Source organism: Salmo salar, chromosome ssa01 (assembly GCF_905237065.1).
Source record: "Salmo salar chromosome ssa01, Ssal_v3.1, whole genome shotgun sequence".
NCBI lineage: Eukaryota > Metazoa > Chordata > Actinopteri > Salmoniformes > Salmonidae > Salmo > Salmo salar.
The window spans coordinates 144155944-144170303 of record NC_059442.1 but is presented as its reverse complement, the minus strand read 5'-3'; the positions used below and the strand labels follow the sequence as shown (position 1 = coordinate 144170303).

Genomic DNA, 14360 nt, shown 5'->3' with positions numbered 1-14360 from the left:
GGGATATGTACGTACAGTCACTCTGGGGACGACGTCATCGATGCACTTATTGATGAAGCCGATGACTGAGGTGGTGTATTCCTCAATGCCATTGGATGAATCCCTGAACATATTCCAGTCTGTGCTAGCCTCTTTGGGATAGGCGTACCGCTAGCGCCCGGCCTCGACAACATCTGGTGAAATTGCAGAGCGCGAATTCAAAATACAAAATTCGTAATATTAAACATTCATGAAAATACAAGTGTCTTACATCGTTTAAAAGCTTAACTTCTTGTTAATCCAGCCGCTTTGTCAGATTTCAAAAAGGCTTTACGGCAAAAAGCACACCATGCGATTATCTGAGGACAGCGCCCGCACACAAAAGCATTACTTTTATTTTCCAACCAACCAGAGGTGTCACGAAAGTCAGAAATAGCGATAAAATAAATCACTTACCTTTGAAGATCTTCATTTGGTTGCAATCACAAGGGTCCCAGCTACATAACAAATGGTCCTTTTGTTCAATAAAGTCCTTTATATCCCAAAAAGGTCAGTTTAGTTGGCACGCTTGACTCAGTAATCCACCAGTTTCCCTTGTTCAAAATGCATACAAATGAATCCCGAAAGTTACCAATAAACTTCGTCCAAACAAGTCAAACAACGTTTCTAATCAATCCTCAGGTACCCTAATATGTAAATAAACTATAAAATTTAAGACGGAGAATAGTATGTTCATTACTGGAGATAAATAACGAAGTGTGCGCCCTCACCGGAGCGCGCTACAAACACTACAGCCAAAATGGGAGCCACTTACAAATTCTAACTCATTTTTCAAAAGACAAGCCTGAAACGCTTTCTAAAGACTGTTGACATCTACTGGAAGCCCTAGGAACTGCAATCTGGGAGATATTCCCATAGACAGCCATTATAATTAGTGGTGAGCCCAACAACAAAAAATTCCCGTATGGATTCTCCTCAGGTTTTCACCTACTATATCAGTTCTGTTATACTCACAGACATTGTTTTAACAGGTTTGGAAACTTTGGAGTGTGTTCTATCCAATACTACCAATTATATGCACATCCTAGCTTCTGGGCCTGAGAAACAGGTAGTTTACTTTGGGCACCTCATTCATCCAAACTTCCGAATACTGCCCCCTAGCCCGAAGAATCAAAACAGTCCTTTTGCCTTCAAGTTTACTATTTTTCCAAAACTGAATCAATGGCATTATTTAGGATGCTTAAGATAGAAGCGTATACTATATCAAACAAATCATTTGAACAGTGCAGAAAGAACAATTTTCAAATGAGTGTGCCTTCAAAGGGATATGACCTCATACCTTCCCATCCCTGAATGTTCCATAATGCCCTCCTCTTGCTGCTATGCTACCGGTCAGATGAAAGTTTTATACAAAATCCTAACTATATTTTAAGTACAGTGCCAAGTAGCGGTCAATGTTTGAAAAAGCATGTGATCAAAAGAAGCTTCGGACGTCATTGTTGACGTACTTCTGATTAAGTGAAATACGCAACGGCACACTGCTTTGAAGTTAGCTGCCTAGCGATTTTGACGCATGCCTTGGAGCTCCGGTATCAACATCACTACTGTCTGCCTGCTTTATATAGCAAGCCACAGCCAGTTGACTCACTGTCTGTAGTACTGAACCTTTTTCGTGAATGGGTGGTATACCTAATAAACTAGCCACTCAGTGTATATCCTAAGGCCTTTCTTTGAGAGTTATACCCTAACACCTGGTTTACAAGCCACATTAGGCCTGTAAGTCAGATAATGTTGGTGTTTAAAGAAATGTGTAATTCCTATTGGAATCCAGACAGAGGTAGGATATCCCAAAATATAATTTTTTAATCACCTACAACCTTAATTTAAAAGGACTGCCAGAATAGGAATGATAGATGATTGAGAATACCTAAACCATGTAAACTGGAACAACTATCTCTGTTATGGGTGCAATAAATCCAACTACTAACACATTCAATTAGTTGAGAAAAATTGATGTTATTTATCTTTGTTTAGCATCAGTGCAATCAAACACAGATATTGAAACAATCAATTCTAAAAATCAACCTGCTATAGAGCATTCTGGGAAATATGATAATGATGGGTGTGGTTGTGAGGGTTCTACTCTACATAGAGTAAAGATGACACAATCACACTTACCTCTATTCACCAGCACTGGCCGGGGTTCTTTTTGTCACGTCCTGACCAGTAAAGGGGGTTATTTGTTATTGTAGTTTGGTCAGAGCGTGGCAGGGGCTGTTTGTTTTATGTGTTTCGGGGTTTTTGGTTTATGTTCTATGTTAGTATATGCATATGTTTGTTCTAGTGTGTCTATTTCTAAGTTTCTTGGGTTGACCTTCAATTGGAGGCAGCTGTTCCTCGAAGCTTCTAATTGAAGGTCCTATTTAGTAGGGGTGTTTTTCCATGGGTTTTGTGGGTAGTTGTTTCCATGTATTGTCAGTGTACATTACAGGACTGTTTTTGTTGTTTGTTTAGTATAAGTATAAGTGTTTTTGTTTTTGTTTTCTTCAATAAAAGAAGATGAGCATACATATACCGCTGCGTTTTGGTCCACTCACCGCTGCGTTTTTGGTCCACTCACCACTCACCACTCACTCGCTTATGACACTTTTACACCACTGAGTGTTAATTTACCTATTTTTTACACTGAAAGTTACACTGAAAAATCAACACTAGGTAACACAGTTTGCTGGGTACAAATATTCTCATATAGGTACAGTTTAAAACATTCTCACATCAATCTTTTTAAAATGTTAAATGATTAAGTTTAAACACTGAGGTAAACACGAATGGTCAAGGCACTATTTTAAAAAATGAGAAAAAAATACATCTTATTCAGATTCAGAACGGTTCTCTTTAGAATGTCCTTTGCCTTCCAAACAATCATCAAAGAACACTTTCTTCCAAAAACGGTTCTTAGAATGAAAAAGGTTCTAGGTAGAACCCTTTGCCCTACAAAGAACCCTCATCTTCCAAAAAGGGGTCTTCGGGTGAAAATGGTTCTTGGTAGAACCCTATCTATCCATCTGCTAAGAACCCTTTTGGAACCCTTTTTTCTAAGAGTGTATACGCAATGCCCACTGAAAAGGTGGGTATACGGCGTCTACCTTTATATAGCCCCCACTACACCACTGTCAAATGGCTACAAAAACAAGTACAAAATAACAATAGATTAAAAATAGCATAGTTATTACGTCAAATAAAATATATAGACATGTAGGCCTACAAAGTATTTATTGGTCTTTTGTGAATTGTAGCCTATATACTAGTAGCGCAACATATTCCAAATGGGACAGCCTTTAATAAATCGTGGATGGAGAAATCATTAGATCCCATTGACCTCTCGTGCGTTTAATTTCCTCGCAGCCCTTTCCCCCACGGCGATTACGCACGAGAGTCGTTAATCTGACGAAATATGGGCACAGCGCTCAGCCTGATTTTTACTCATTCTATATGCAGGCCAGGACAGGATATAACATATCCGCAGTCTACTCAGTGAAGTTTGCTATTAGTTGAGTTCACAATAAACGGTGAATGTAAAAGAATACCACAACTTGGACCTTTGTTCTACAATTTGGCGATCCACAAGCGAAAGTCAATTTTACGCAGAAAAATTAGACGGAGGCAAGGTGTAGAAAGTAGCGTAATGTGGATACCCAAACTGGTGGACCTAAACAACACTTCAGTTATTACTTGGAACAGGAATCTACCGTTGCATCTGTTATTAACATAGAGTTATATATTTTCATTACAGCTCTTTACTTTGTTGGGGACTGAAAAAATGTAAATTACCATAGATGTGTGTCAATTGAGAGCAGAAAGTCAGACGCTGTTCTCTTGGTACGTTGTTAGAGCGCTCCTGTAGATAATCAGGACTGTCCAACTTGCCAAGATGCTATATTTGCCTCTCTTTTGGATGTTGCCAATTGTCCCAGTATTAGTTTTCAAACTTCTAACAGGTAAGGATCCACTTTGCTGTGATAGATGGTGATAATGAAATGGTTTGAGGTCAATACTTTTTTCATTTTGTCCATTGTAACTTATTTTGATTCTCCCAATTGATCAACAGATAAAAAATACAGCTTGACAGTTGGAAACACATTTAAAGGAATAGCTTATTTTATTACAGTAGGCCCATACATTGATGTAGACTAGAGGCATTCATTTATTGAATACATGGCCTTTCCTATTTACATACTACATAAAAAAATATATCTAAACAAAAAAAAACATGCTTTTCACCTTGTGATGATCCGAAAAGAGCATGCATGATATAATGAGTTAATGCTTTAAGATTCCATAGGCCTATGTTTGCTCGAAAGTATTCTGGCATGACTACTGTTTATTCATTCATTCATATTTTCCCATGCATTACAGAGTTAAAGAGTCTAGTAAACTTGTAATCTTTAGTTTTCATGAGCGTTATACATTTGAGATCTCCCTAAAAATATGACAACTACTGTATACCCTCTGTGATATTTGTACTAATGAAAATCACCTGAGGAATGATGGGTCAACAGAAACCTCTCAGGTAACATCAGGTAATAGATTAATGTTGTGCATACAGATGTAGGATCTTCATTTGATCCCCCTGTTGCAGGACAACTTTCCTGCAATGCAGGAAATGGAAGACTTTTAGTGTATTTGTTGTTTAAAAAGGCTTCAGAAGTTTGTAATTTCCACTGTGAAATTTCCGACTTGATTTTCCCTTACGAAAAATGTACCAACCCTACAAAAAATGTCCATTAATTATAATTCACATAATAATGAACATTTCCTGTTGCTGTAGGATTCTTTTCCTGCTGTAGCAAACTGGTTCAAATTAAGATCCTACACTAAAACCTTAGCATTTACATTTACATTTGAGTAATTTAGCAGATTGTAATCAGTGTACTTGAACCCCCTTGTGTGGACAGTACCACTCTTTCACCAAGCAGTCCAGCAAATATGGGGTGGTGCAAGTACAGTCACATGTGGTGGGGGCAGTTGCAGACATGATTTGTTCATTAGACGTGTGTGTTTTGGGGGCAGTTTGGCCAGATGATGTGATGCAAGCGTGGAAATCATCATCAGAGAAAGAGGCTGGATGTCAGGAAACAGCCACTGTGTTTGTTTGGAGATAACCTGTCCTGCATTATAGAAGATGAGGCAATGCTGTCTGTCTTCTGTTGATAACCATTTCAGACTGCTGTTTGGTGTGTGTCTGTGTCTGAGTGACTGTGCCTTCTCATCCATCTACTTGTGCAGGTGTAGCCTGTAGAGAGATTAGAAAGTCAAGAAGCATTAATATTTGCTTTGTGCACAATTTCACATTTTGACCCTCCACAAACCCGGTTTATCCTTGGAAATGAATATGTGATTTTATTTGACCCTCTCTGTGAGAGAACGGTCACATAGGTTGAGCCATGAAGGGCAGCACTACCCTTCCATTTCCCCAATACTAATTGGCTAGCAATTGCTTACTCCCTTCTAACGAAATGCTAATGGTTTGTCATTAATATTCTGCATGGCTGATCAGTGCGATCAGTGGTACATGAGGGTGTTTGGCCTCCCTGTGGAACTGTATCATTATGTTCTTGTTGTCTAAAGCCATCTCATTGAGAACAGAACAACACGTTCAGGTGTTTGAGGCTTGACTTGCAGAACGCCTTTTGACAAATTACTTCAAAGATGCACGGCATGTCCAGATCAACCTTCAATTTCCGCCGTTGCACATTAACGATGGCGGCCGTGTAGGCTTAGGAAGAGGAAGCTGGTGGGTCTGTCAGCGAAAGAAAGGTTAAGTGTCTGCCAGCTGCTGCTGCATACCAGAGTTCTGACACATTGTGTCTTGTATGGACAGACAGTCATCCAACAGAGCCTCACAGTGCTGGTCGCTCGTTTTCTCAGATACATGAAGAGATAGCTACAGTATCTTCTGGCATTGCAGAGGTGGGAGGGTTTCTATTGAGATAAACACTGAGTATACAAAACATTAGGAATACCTTCCTAATATTGCCTTCTTTTGCCCTCAGAACAGCCTCATTTTATTGGGGAATGGATTCTATAAAGTGTCAAAAGCATTCCACACGTCATGTCCTGACCAGTAAAAGGGGTTATTTGTCATTGTAGTTTGGTCAGGGCGTGGCAGGGGGTGTTTGTTTTGTGTGTTTTGGTGTTTTTGGTTTGGGTTCTATGTTTTCTATTTCTATGTTTAAATCTAGTTTTCTATTTCTATGTTGGGTTTTTGGTAGGACCTCCAATTAGAGACAGCTGGTTGTCGTTATCTCTAATTGGAGGCCATATTTAGTTGAGGTTTGTTTCACTTGTGTTTTGTGGGTGGTTATTTTCTGTATAGTCACACCTTATGGGACTGTTTCGTTGTTTGTTTCTTTTGTTTAAGTGTTATTTCTAATAAATTAAGAAGATCAGCACTTTACCCGCTGCGCCTTGGTCCAATCCTTACGACGCCTGTGACACCACAAGGATGCTGGCCAATGTTGACTACAATGCTTCCCACAGTTTTGTCAAGTTGGCTGGATGTCCTTTGGGTGGTGGATCATTCTTTATGCACACAGGAAACTTTTGAGTGTGAAAAACCCATCACCGTTGCAGTTCTTGACACAAACCTGTGCACTTGGCACCTTCTACCATACCGTGTTCAAAAGCACTTAAATATTTTGTCTTGCCCATTCAGCCTCTGAATGGCATTCACACACAATATAATTGAACAGAACAGAATAGAATAGAATAGAATAAAACATTATTGTCCATCCAGGATGGCCACCTTACATTAAAAGGATCACATACATTCTCACATCACACACATTTAAACCAGTCCATCATACTGCATACAGTAAAAACATAGAGGACATTGATACATTCACTCACAACTGACCGCTGCCCCAACTACACTGGATAGATAAAATTGACCAATACAATTTTTTTAAACATAAAATAATTTATCTTTCGTCTATCTGTGTTTTCATAATTTTCATAAAGAGTATGACATTGTTGCCGCACGTAGCATTGAATGCAAGGGAAGCCAGAGAGCATTTGGCCTCCCCCCAAAAAAACATGAATAAAATAATAGCCAATCAGGGTTGAGCTAAGCTGAGTGAACTCAACTGTGAATGCTCCTGGCGCACCAAAAAAAAAGTATCAAGGGAAGCCAGTTTGGATTTGGCTTCACTCCTATCACAGATAAATAAGTAATTGATAGAAACAACTTGAATTGTTGCATCTTGTTATGTTGTTGTCCTCTGGTGGCTAGCTAGCTAAAATTGTCCCTTTCCTAAATTAGCCATGGATGGAGATATGGATTTGGACTTGTGGTTTTACTTAATTCTCCGTACTGGCCAATGGACTGAGAGGATGGAAGTTCAATATGTAACTATATGTAGTAGGCTAATATTAAATAGCTAACGTTGCCCATGAAAGGAAGTTAGGCTAGCGAGCAAGCATTTTAGCCAGGTAGCATAGGACAACAAAAAATTAAAGCATGTACTGTATGACAGAGTCATAGACCATTTCGCCCCGTAACACTCACTTCTGTCATCATGAAGTGCTTTGAAAGACTAGTCAAGGATCATATTACCTCCACTCTACCTGATACCCTAGACCCACTCCAATTTGCTTACCGCCCCAATAGGTCCACAGACGACGCAATCGCCATCACACCGCACACTACCCTATCCCATCTGGAGAAGAGGAATACCTATGTAAGAATGCCGTTCATTGACTACAGCTCAGCATTTAACACCATAGTACCCTCCAAACTCGTTATTAAGCTCGAGACCCTAGTCTCGACCCCGCCCTGTGCAACTGGGTCCTGGACTTTCTGACGGGCCGCCCCCAAGTGGTGAGGGTAGGAAGCATCTCCAACCCGCTGATCCTCAACACTGCGGCCCCACAAGGGTGCGTTCTCAGCCCTCTCCTGTACTCCCTGTTCACCCATGACTGCGTGGCCGTGCACCCCTCCAACTCAATCATCAAGTTTGCAGACAACACTACAATGGTAGGCTTGATTACCAACAATGACGAGATGGCCTACAGGGTGGAGGTGAGAGCCCTCGGAGTGTGATGTCAGGAAAATAACCTCTCACTCAACGTCAACATATCAAAGGAGATGATCGTGGACAGTAGTGGAGAAGGTGGAAAGCTTTACATTCCTCGGCGTACACATCATGGACAAACTGAAATGGTCCACCCACACAGACAGCGCTTGACTTCAACCTCAGGAGGCTGAAAAAATGTGGCTTGTCACCTAAAACACTCACAAACTTTTACAGATGCACAATAGAGAGTATCCTGTCGGGCTGTATCACCGCCTGGTACGGATTTGGGGATGCGGTCACAAATTTGTTCACATTCGTCTTTAAAATCGACAGTGTCAAATCTTCCATAACAGCAGTTAAGGTCGTTTACAGTCAGAAATTGTATTGTTCTTTCTTTTACTCTCTCTTCCCATCATTGCATTAAGCCCTTCCCAAGCTTGTCTTAGATTGCCTGTACACAATCCATGTCTCAATTGTCTTAACAAAAGTCCTTCTTTAACCTGTTTTCTCCCCTTCACCTACACTGATTGATGTGGATTTGACATCAATTAGGGATCATAGCATTCACCTGGCCAGTCTATGTCATGGAAAGAGAAAGTGTTCCTAATGTTTTGTACACTCAGTGTATAATAAGGCTGTGTATCCCATGGGCTTTCATATTGTATGTGTATTATTGAAAGCAGGATATGTATTGTGTACATCCACAGCGTTTAAGGATGTTAAACTCCTGCTGGAGCATGTATTTGTCACAACATTGTCTAACAGGTTAGATGTTATACAGTTGTTGCATGTTATGTATTTTAACAACTGTTGCCATTCTCTTCTTCAACAGCATGTATTTTGTAATTACCGTGTAATGTAGTTACCCTGTAGTTTTCTGAAGACCACTGTGCAATGTAGGGCTATCTCAGGTACAATAGCCTATATATTACATCAGGATTCAACATATACGGACCAATGAAGTTGTGGCAGAAAAATACTTCCTAGATAAATGTGTTTCATACTTTGCCTAGTTATTGTAGCGCTCTGCTGTTAAGCTGCAAACCTGTTCTTGTTGATGTTTACAATGAAAGGGATTGTGCTGGATTTGCTGGATTTGTATTTTCCGCATGCACCGAACTCAACGGGTGTAGACTTTACTCTGAAATGCTCGTTTACGAGCCCTTCCCAACAATGCAGATTTTAATAAAATAAAATACACATAAATTAAGCTATATACAGGGAGTACCAGTACAATGTGCAGAGGTTCAAGGTATTTTAGGTAAATATGTATATGAAGGCAGGGTAAAGTGACTAGGCATCAGGATAGGTAATAATATGAGTAAATAAGAACAGAGTAGCAGCAGCAAATGATGAGTGTAAAAGTGTGTGAGTGTGTGTGGACTGTGTATGTATGTGTGTATGTGTTGTGTCGGTCTGCGTGTGTGTATTATGTGTGGCTGTGTCATGATGGACTGTATAGTGAGGCAGGAGGGCAGTGAATATTGGCTTTCAGCAAACCTTCCCTGAAAAGTTTGGTAATCTCTTCTAGAATTCCGCTGAATTCACTGAATTAACACAGGTCACTGTGCATTAGAATGGCTTCTTATATCCACCATTATTCAACTTTTAAACCAAATGTTCAGAAAATTCATTCTATAATAATGCTACTATATACTTTGAACAGACATACATTTGCTATGTGCTTTCTTTTGCTCTATGCAAACAGCTGTATTTCATATCTCACCCTCTAGGTGTGCACTGCCAGGAACTGTCCAAGGACACCAAGAACCAAGGTCCCTTCCCTGTCTACCCCTCAGTTGGCTACCAGATCCTCAACGCAGACCACCTGCTGTTGAGGGAGAACAGCCAGGAGCTTCTGGGGAACTCCAGCCTGCAAGCCCAGAGGCAGGCCTTCCTCATTACCAACCCCAGGGCGGGCCTCCTGCAGCCGGCCGTCAATGTCACCTTCGGCTTCCTGTCTGTGGAGAGACCCATCGGCCCAGAGCTGCTCCTTGGCCGTCGCAGGATCCTCCCTGTCATCCTGGCCCGCCAGGTCCTCTCCTCTGCCCCAATTATCAGGATCCTCTTTCACATGCCCAGTATGGCCAGTGGAAGTGACGCTGGAGGGGGCAGGGCTGGGGAGGGGGTGGAGGTGGGTAGTGGTGGGAGGAAGGGAATGGAGGAGGGGGCCCACTGTGTGACGGTGTACGCCTTCTGTGAGACGCAGGAGGTGCGGGGGGCATGCCTGCTGTCCCCAGGGGGGTTCTGTGTTGCCCAGTTGAAGCCCGACCCGGCCTGGTTCAGCCCCGCCAGCTGCTCCTCCAGCTCCGACAGCAGGGATAGACAGGGAGAGGTGCAGGGGATTCCCGTGGAGATCTACTTCCAGAGCCGACGGGACTGGACAGGCCAGTGTGTACCACAGGACAGCCTGCAGCATGTGGGGGGGAGGGGCGGCCCAGTGGGGTCTGGTATACCCATGAGGAGGGTAGGGAGTGTCAACATCCTAAAGGCACCACCTGGAAACCCTACGTTCCTGCGTCTGAGGTTAGGGGGAGCCGTGGTGGTCCAGACCTCCTCCAAACCACTGAGGACCACCGACATGGCCACCTTCTATGTGTTCCTGTCCAGTGTATCTGCTGTGGAGAGCTTCACTCTTAGGTAAGAGTAGGGCTGCACGATATGGGAAAAAATAGAATTGTGATTTTTTTTATCAAATATTGCAGTTGTGATTTGACTTGCGATTTAGATCAAAACATATGGTTGGACAGTTGAAATAATAGAAATAGAATGATTTATATTAAAACGCAAAAGTTAAAGCAGCATCGTTCTTATTTGGAACAATCTGTTGACTGCAATTGATCGAACTGAACAGCATGCAAACTTATAGTCGATCTAACAGTGAGAGGTAACTGCAGGGTTTGAGTGATGGGACGGGGCTTGGTATGTGTGGGATGCAGCCACAAGAGGAGAAAAAAACGGAGTAAACTATAAAAACTGACATTACACGCAGCGTTTTAAAACATTGCGTGCGATATGAGATTGTCAAAATATAGCATGCTAAATGAATCTCTTGCGATTTGGATATTGCACATGTCAATATTGCAATTTCTATGTGAATTCAATTAATTGTACAGCCCTAGGTAAGATCACTGCTTGGATATACTGTCTGTCTGTGTGCCTCTCTCAGTCCATAGCTAGAATATCCAGGTCACAATCAGATAGTCTGATACATTAGCTGTGAAGTTTGCACATAATGGTGTTGATATGACCTTACTTTGTCTATATATTGTATTGTAAAGTTTTGTGTTGTCTAAACGTGCTGAACATATTCTGCATGCACTGATACACTCTAACTCACTAATGGATCCGTTCTACATCCTATTTGCTTAATGTAAGTTTAGGTTTATATGTTGTGGTCATACTAATGCATCATTACTTTTATCACTAAGTCTTACTGTGCCTTCTGTTACCTTGACGCATGCTACCATAATGTGCTGGCCCTTGGCTCAGAACATAAATTCATAAATAATAGAAAATTAAGAAATAGGATTTATGTGTGGATAATGAAAACATTTTCAGAAAACATAGCAAATGTTAACCTCTTTTCCTGTTAAAAAGATGTTTAGTGTATATGAGGACAAAATAATATTGTGAGTAGTCAGAAATTAGAGACAGAATGGTTTTTATTTCCATTTTAGGCCTTGTGTAAAAAGTCTATCACCATGATGTATAAGAGGGGCTCTTCTCAAAGGATAAGTTCCATGCATTTAAATTGTAACTTAAGGCCACTTGAATGGCGCCAGGGCGTGTCACCAAGGCCGTGATGTGGGACGGTTGAACGCTGGTGTGGCTGGAAGTCGTCTTGCTGTTCCACTCCCTACACAGATTACAGACTTGTCGTGTGCCAGTCCCAGTCTACTTCACTCCCGACTGGAAGAAGTTCAGAAGGCAGTCTTCCATAGACAAGGAAATAATTGGGAAATGGATTCGGCAGCCTTCATATCTTAACATCCCATTAACGTTTGAACAGGGATCTCTGGATATTTTAGTTCATAAATAATGCATACATTTAATGGAGCAAGAAAACAAATAACTAACAACTGCCTGACTCCTTATGGTGAAAATTAACTTATTACGCAGGCAGCTTTATCGCTCCAAAACACACAATTCAGTCTGTTTTGCAAAGACTCTACTCGCTGCCTTGAATGCACATCACAGAGCAGAATAAAATTGCTTTTATTGGAATGTTTTAGATCAGTATACCTTAAAGTAATTTTAATCGGCGGAAGTTTGCATTTTCCACTCGTTTTGTTTGAAGAAAAAGCTGAAAAGCTTCCGGTACATTGATATCCCAAAGCGTAGGGGACAAAGTAAGACACCCATTTTCTCAGATAACATAGAAGATAGAATGACATGGTGAAGTCAGCACGTTCCTAATGCGGAGGACGAGCTCCTAGCAAAAAAAACTGCCCAGTCTGACCATGTTTCGCCTAGTTATAAAAAAAAAAAGTGGTTTTGAGCAATGTAAGTAAAAAAAGGACCTAGAAGTTTTTTTCGGTTGTAGTTGTGTTTAGTTGTTTAAGGTTCCGAATGTATGTCATTTTATTAACCCTTCTAGGGCCGGTTTCGCAGACACAGATGAAGCTTAATCCTAGACCAAATTGCACTTTTAAACTGGACTAACTGAAATGCCATTTCTCAGACATGGTTTAAAATTGTCTCAGACTTGCCCTAGTCTACATTTAAAAAATCTGATTTCCAGAAGGACGTTTAGAGTTCATCTAGATCTAAGTGAAGGCTTAAATTAAACCTGGCCTAGAGGCAGGTTTAACTTCCGATTAATGGATGTTGGCCCCAATGTTGACCTTGGCAAAGGAGGAAAATGGATTACCTGGACTAAAATCTATTTCTGTGACCATTTCCATATGTACAAAGAAAATGCAGCTGGCATAATAATTCTTGAGCCAAAGCTTTATCTGAGTCTCGTAGGGTAAAGCCCATCCCTCCTTCCTTGCAAGTACTGATCACCTTGAGGTTTTTGGCATCTGAAACCTTCCATTATGAAACAGGAGACTTGTGTGGTGTAAGTGAACCGCCTATATGCAGAATAGTCCACAAAGTCTGCAATGCTATATGTGAACTGAAAGACAATTATACCAAGTTCCCAGATGCTGCTGACTGAGCCAACTACAAGGTAGAGTTCTGTGAATATGGGAACTTCCCTGGAGTCATTGGCGTTATAGATGGATGTCATATTCCTATCAAGTTTCCCTCTACAGCAGATGCTGAGGAGTACAGGAATCGTAAAAACTGGTTCTCAATAAATGTAAAAAGTGTGTCCAGTTCTCCAACATTGTTGCATGTTGGAAAGGTGCAACTCATGACTCAAGGATTTAGCAGAACTCCTCTTTGTATGCTCAGCTTGAAGGTGGACAACATAATGGAATCTTACTTGGTGACAGTGGGTATGCACAGACCAAGTTCTTGTTCAGTCCCTATCTTCATGCAATAGGACCTGAGCAACAATGGTACAACCAAGCTCATATCCGCACCAGAGGTATATTGGAGCACATGTTTGGTGTATGGAAGAGTAATTTCCAGTGTCTCAGAAGCACATTACGCTTTTAACCAAGATGATGCTGCATTGTAATAATTGCAACAGCAGTGCTTCACAATTACCTCAAACAGCATGCTGCCTAGATCCTTGCATTGAAGATGAGGATGACCCAGATGTTCCAATGGTTGATGCAGACAATGACAGAAATGGACTAGCCTGCAGAGATGCTTTTGCTATGCAGCACTTCTCACAACAAAGATAGTTCAAGTGATTGAAGCAAACAGTAGCCATGGATTGGTAACAAAAAGGTTTTTAATTCACAAATGGAAATATCGGGACCCCGAACTGGTGCTGGTTTGAGAAGAACATTGGTACTGCTGCTGCTTCCTGTTTCTCTCCTCCTCATTCATAACCAACAAAACATGAAGGATTTGTGTCTTCATATTATGCTCTTCTTTTAAATACATTAGTTTGCGCTCATGAAATTCCATGGTCAGTTTCTCATGCATGCTCAGCCTCTTTGTCTTTGTCCTCCGGCCTGAGTTAGTGACACAATCTTCCCCTCCTGGCTGCTGCAGATGTAGTGGGCTGACCTTCATCCTGTATTATCCCCTCTAAGCTATGGTGATCATCTGCCTCTAGAAAATGATTGCATTGCTGCATTAGAGAACATTATTTATTCAAGAGTTGAGTTCATTACATAATTGTTATTATGGGAGTGCAAGAGACAACTGACAACATTACATGTTCCCTGGAGTCCGGGAATT

At 41.2% G+C, this 14360-nt stretch overlaps 1 protein-coding gene across 1 annotated transcript in view; it reads left to right on the top strand.

Moving 5' to 3' along the window:
• Window positions 1-3840: 3840 nt before the first annotated feature.
• LOC106566402 (transmembrane protein 132D-like) overlaps window positions 3841-14360 on the top strand; it is a 59914-nt gene continuing 49394 nt past the window's right edge. Inside the window, exons 1-2 of the mRNA XM_045701402.1 lie at window positions 3841-3977; window positions 9788-10694. Coding sequence (XP_045557358.1) covers window positions 3911-3977; window positions 9788-10694 — 974 coding nt within the window. The 5' untranslated portion in view covers window positions 3841-3910. The remainder of the gene's footprint in view (window positions 3978-9787; window positions 10695-14360) is intronic.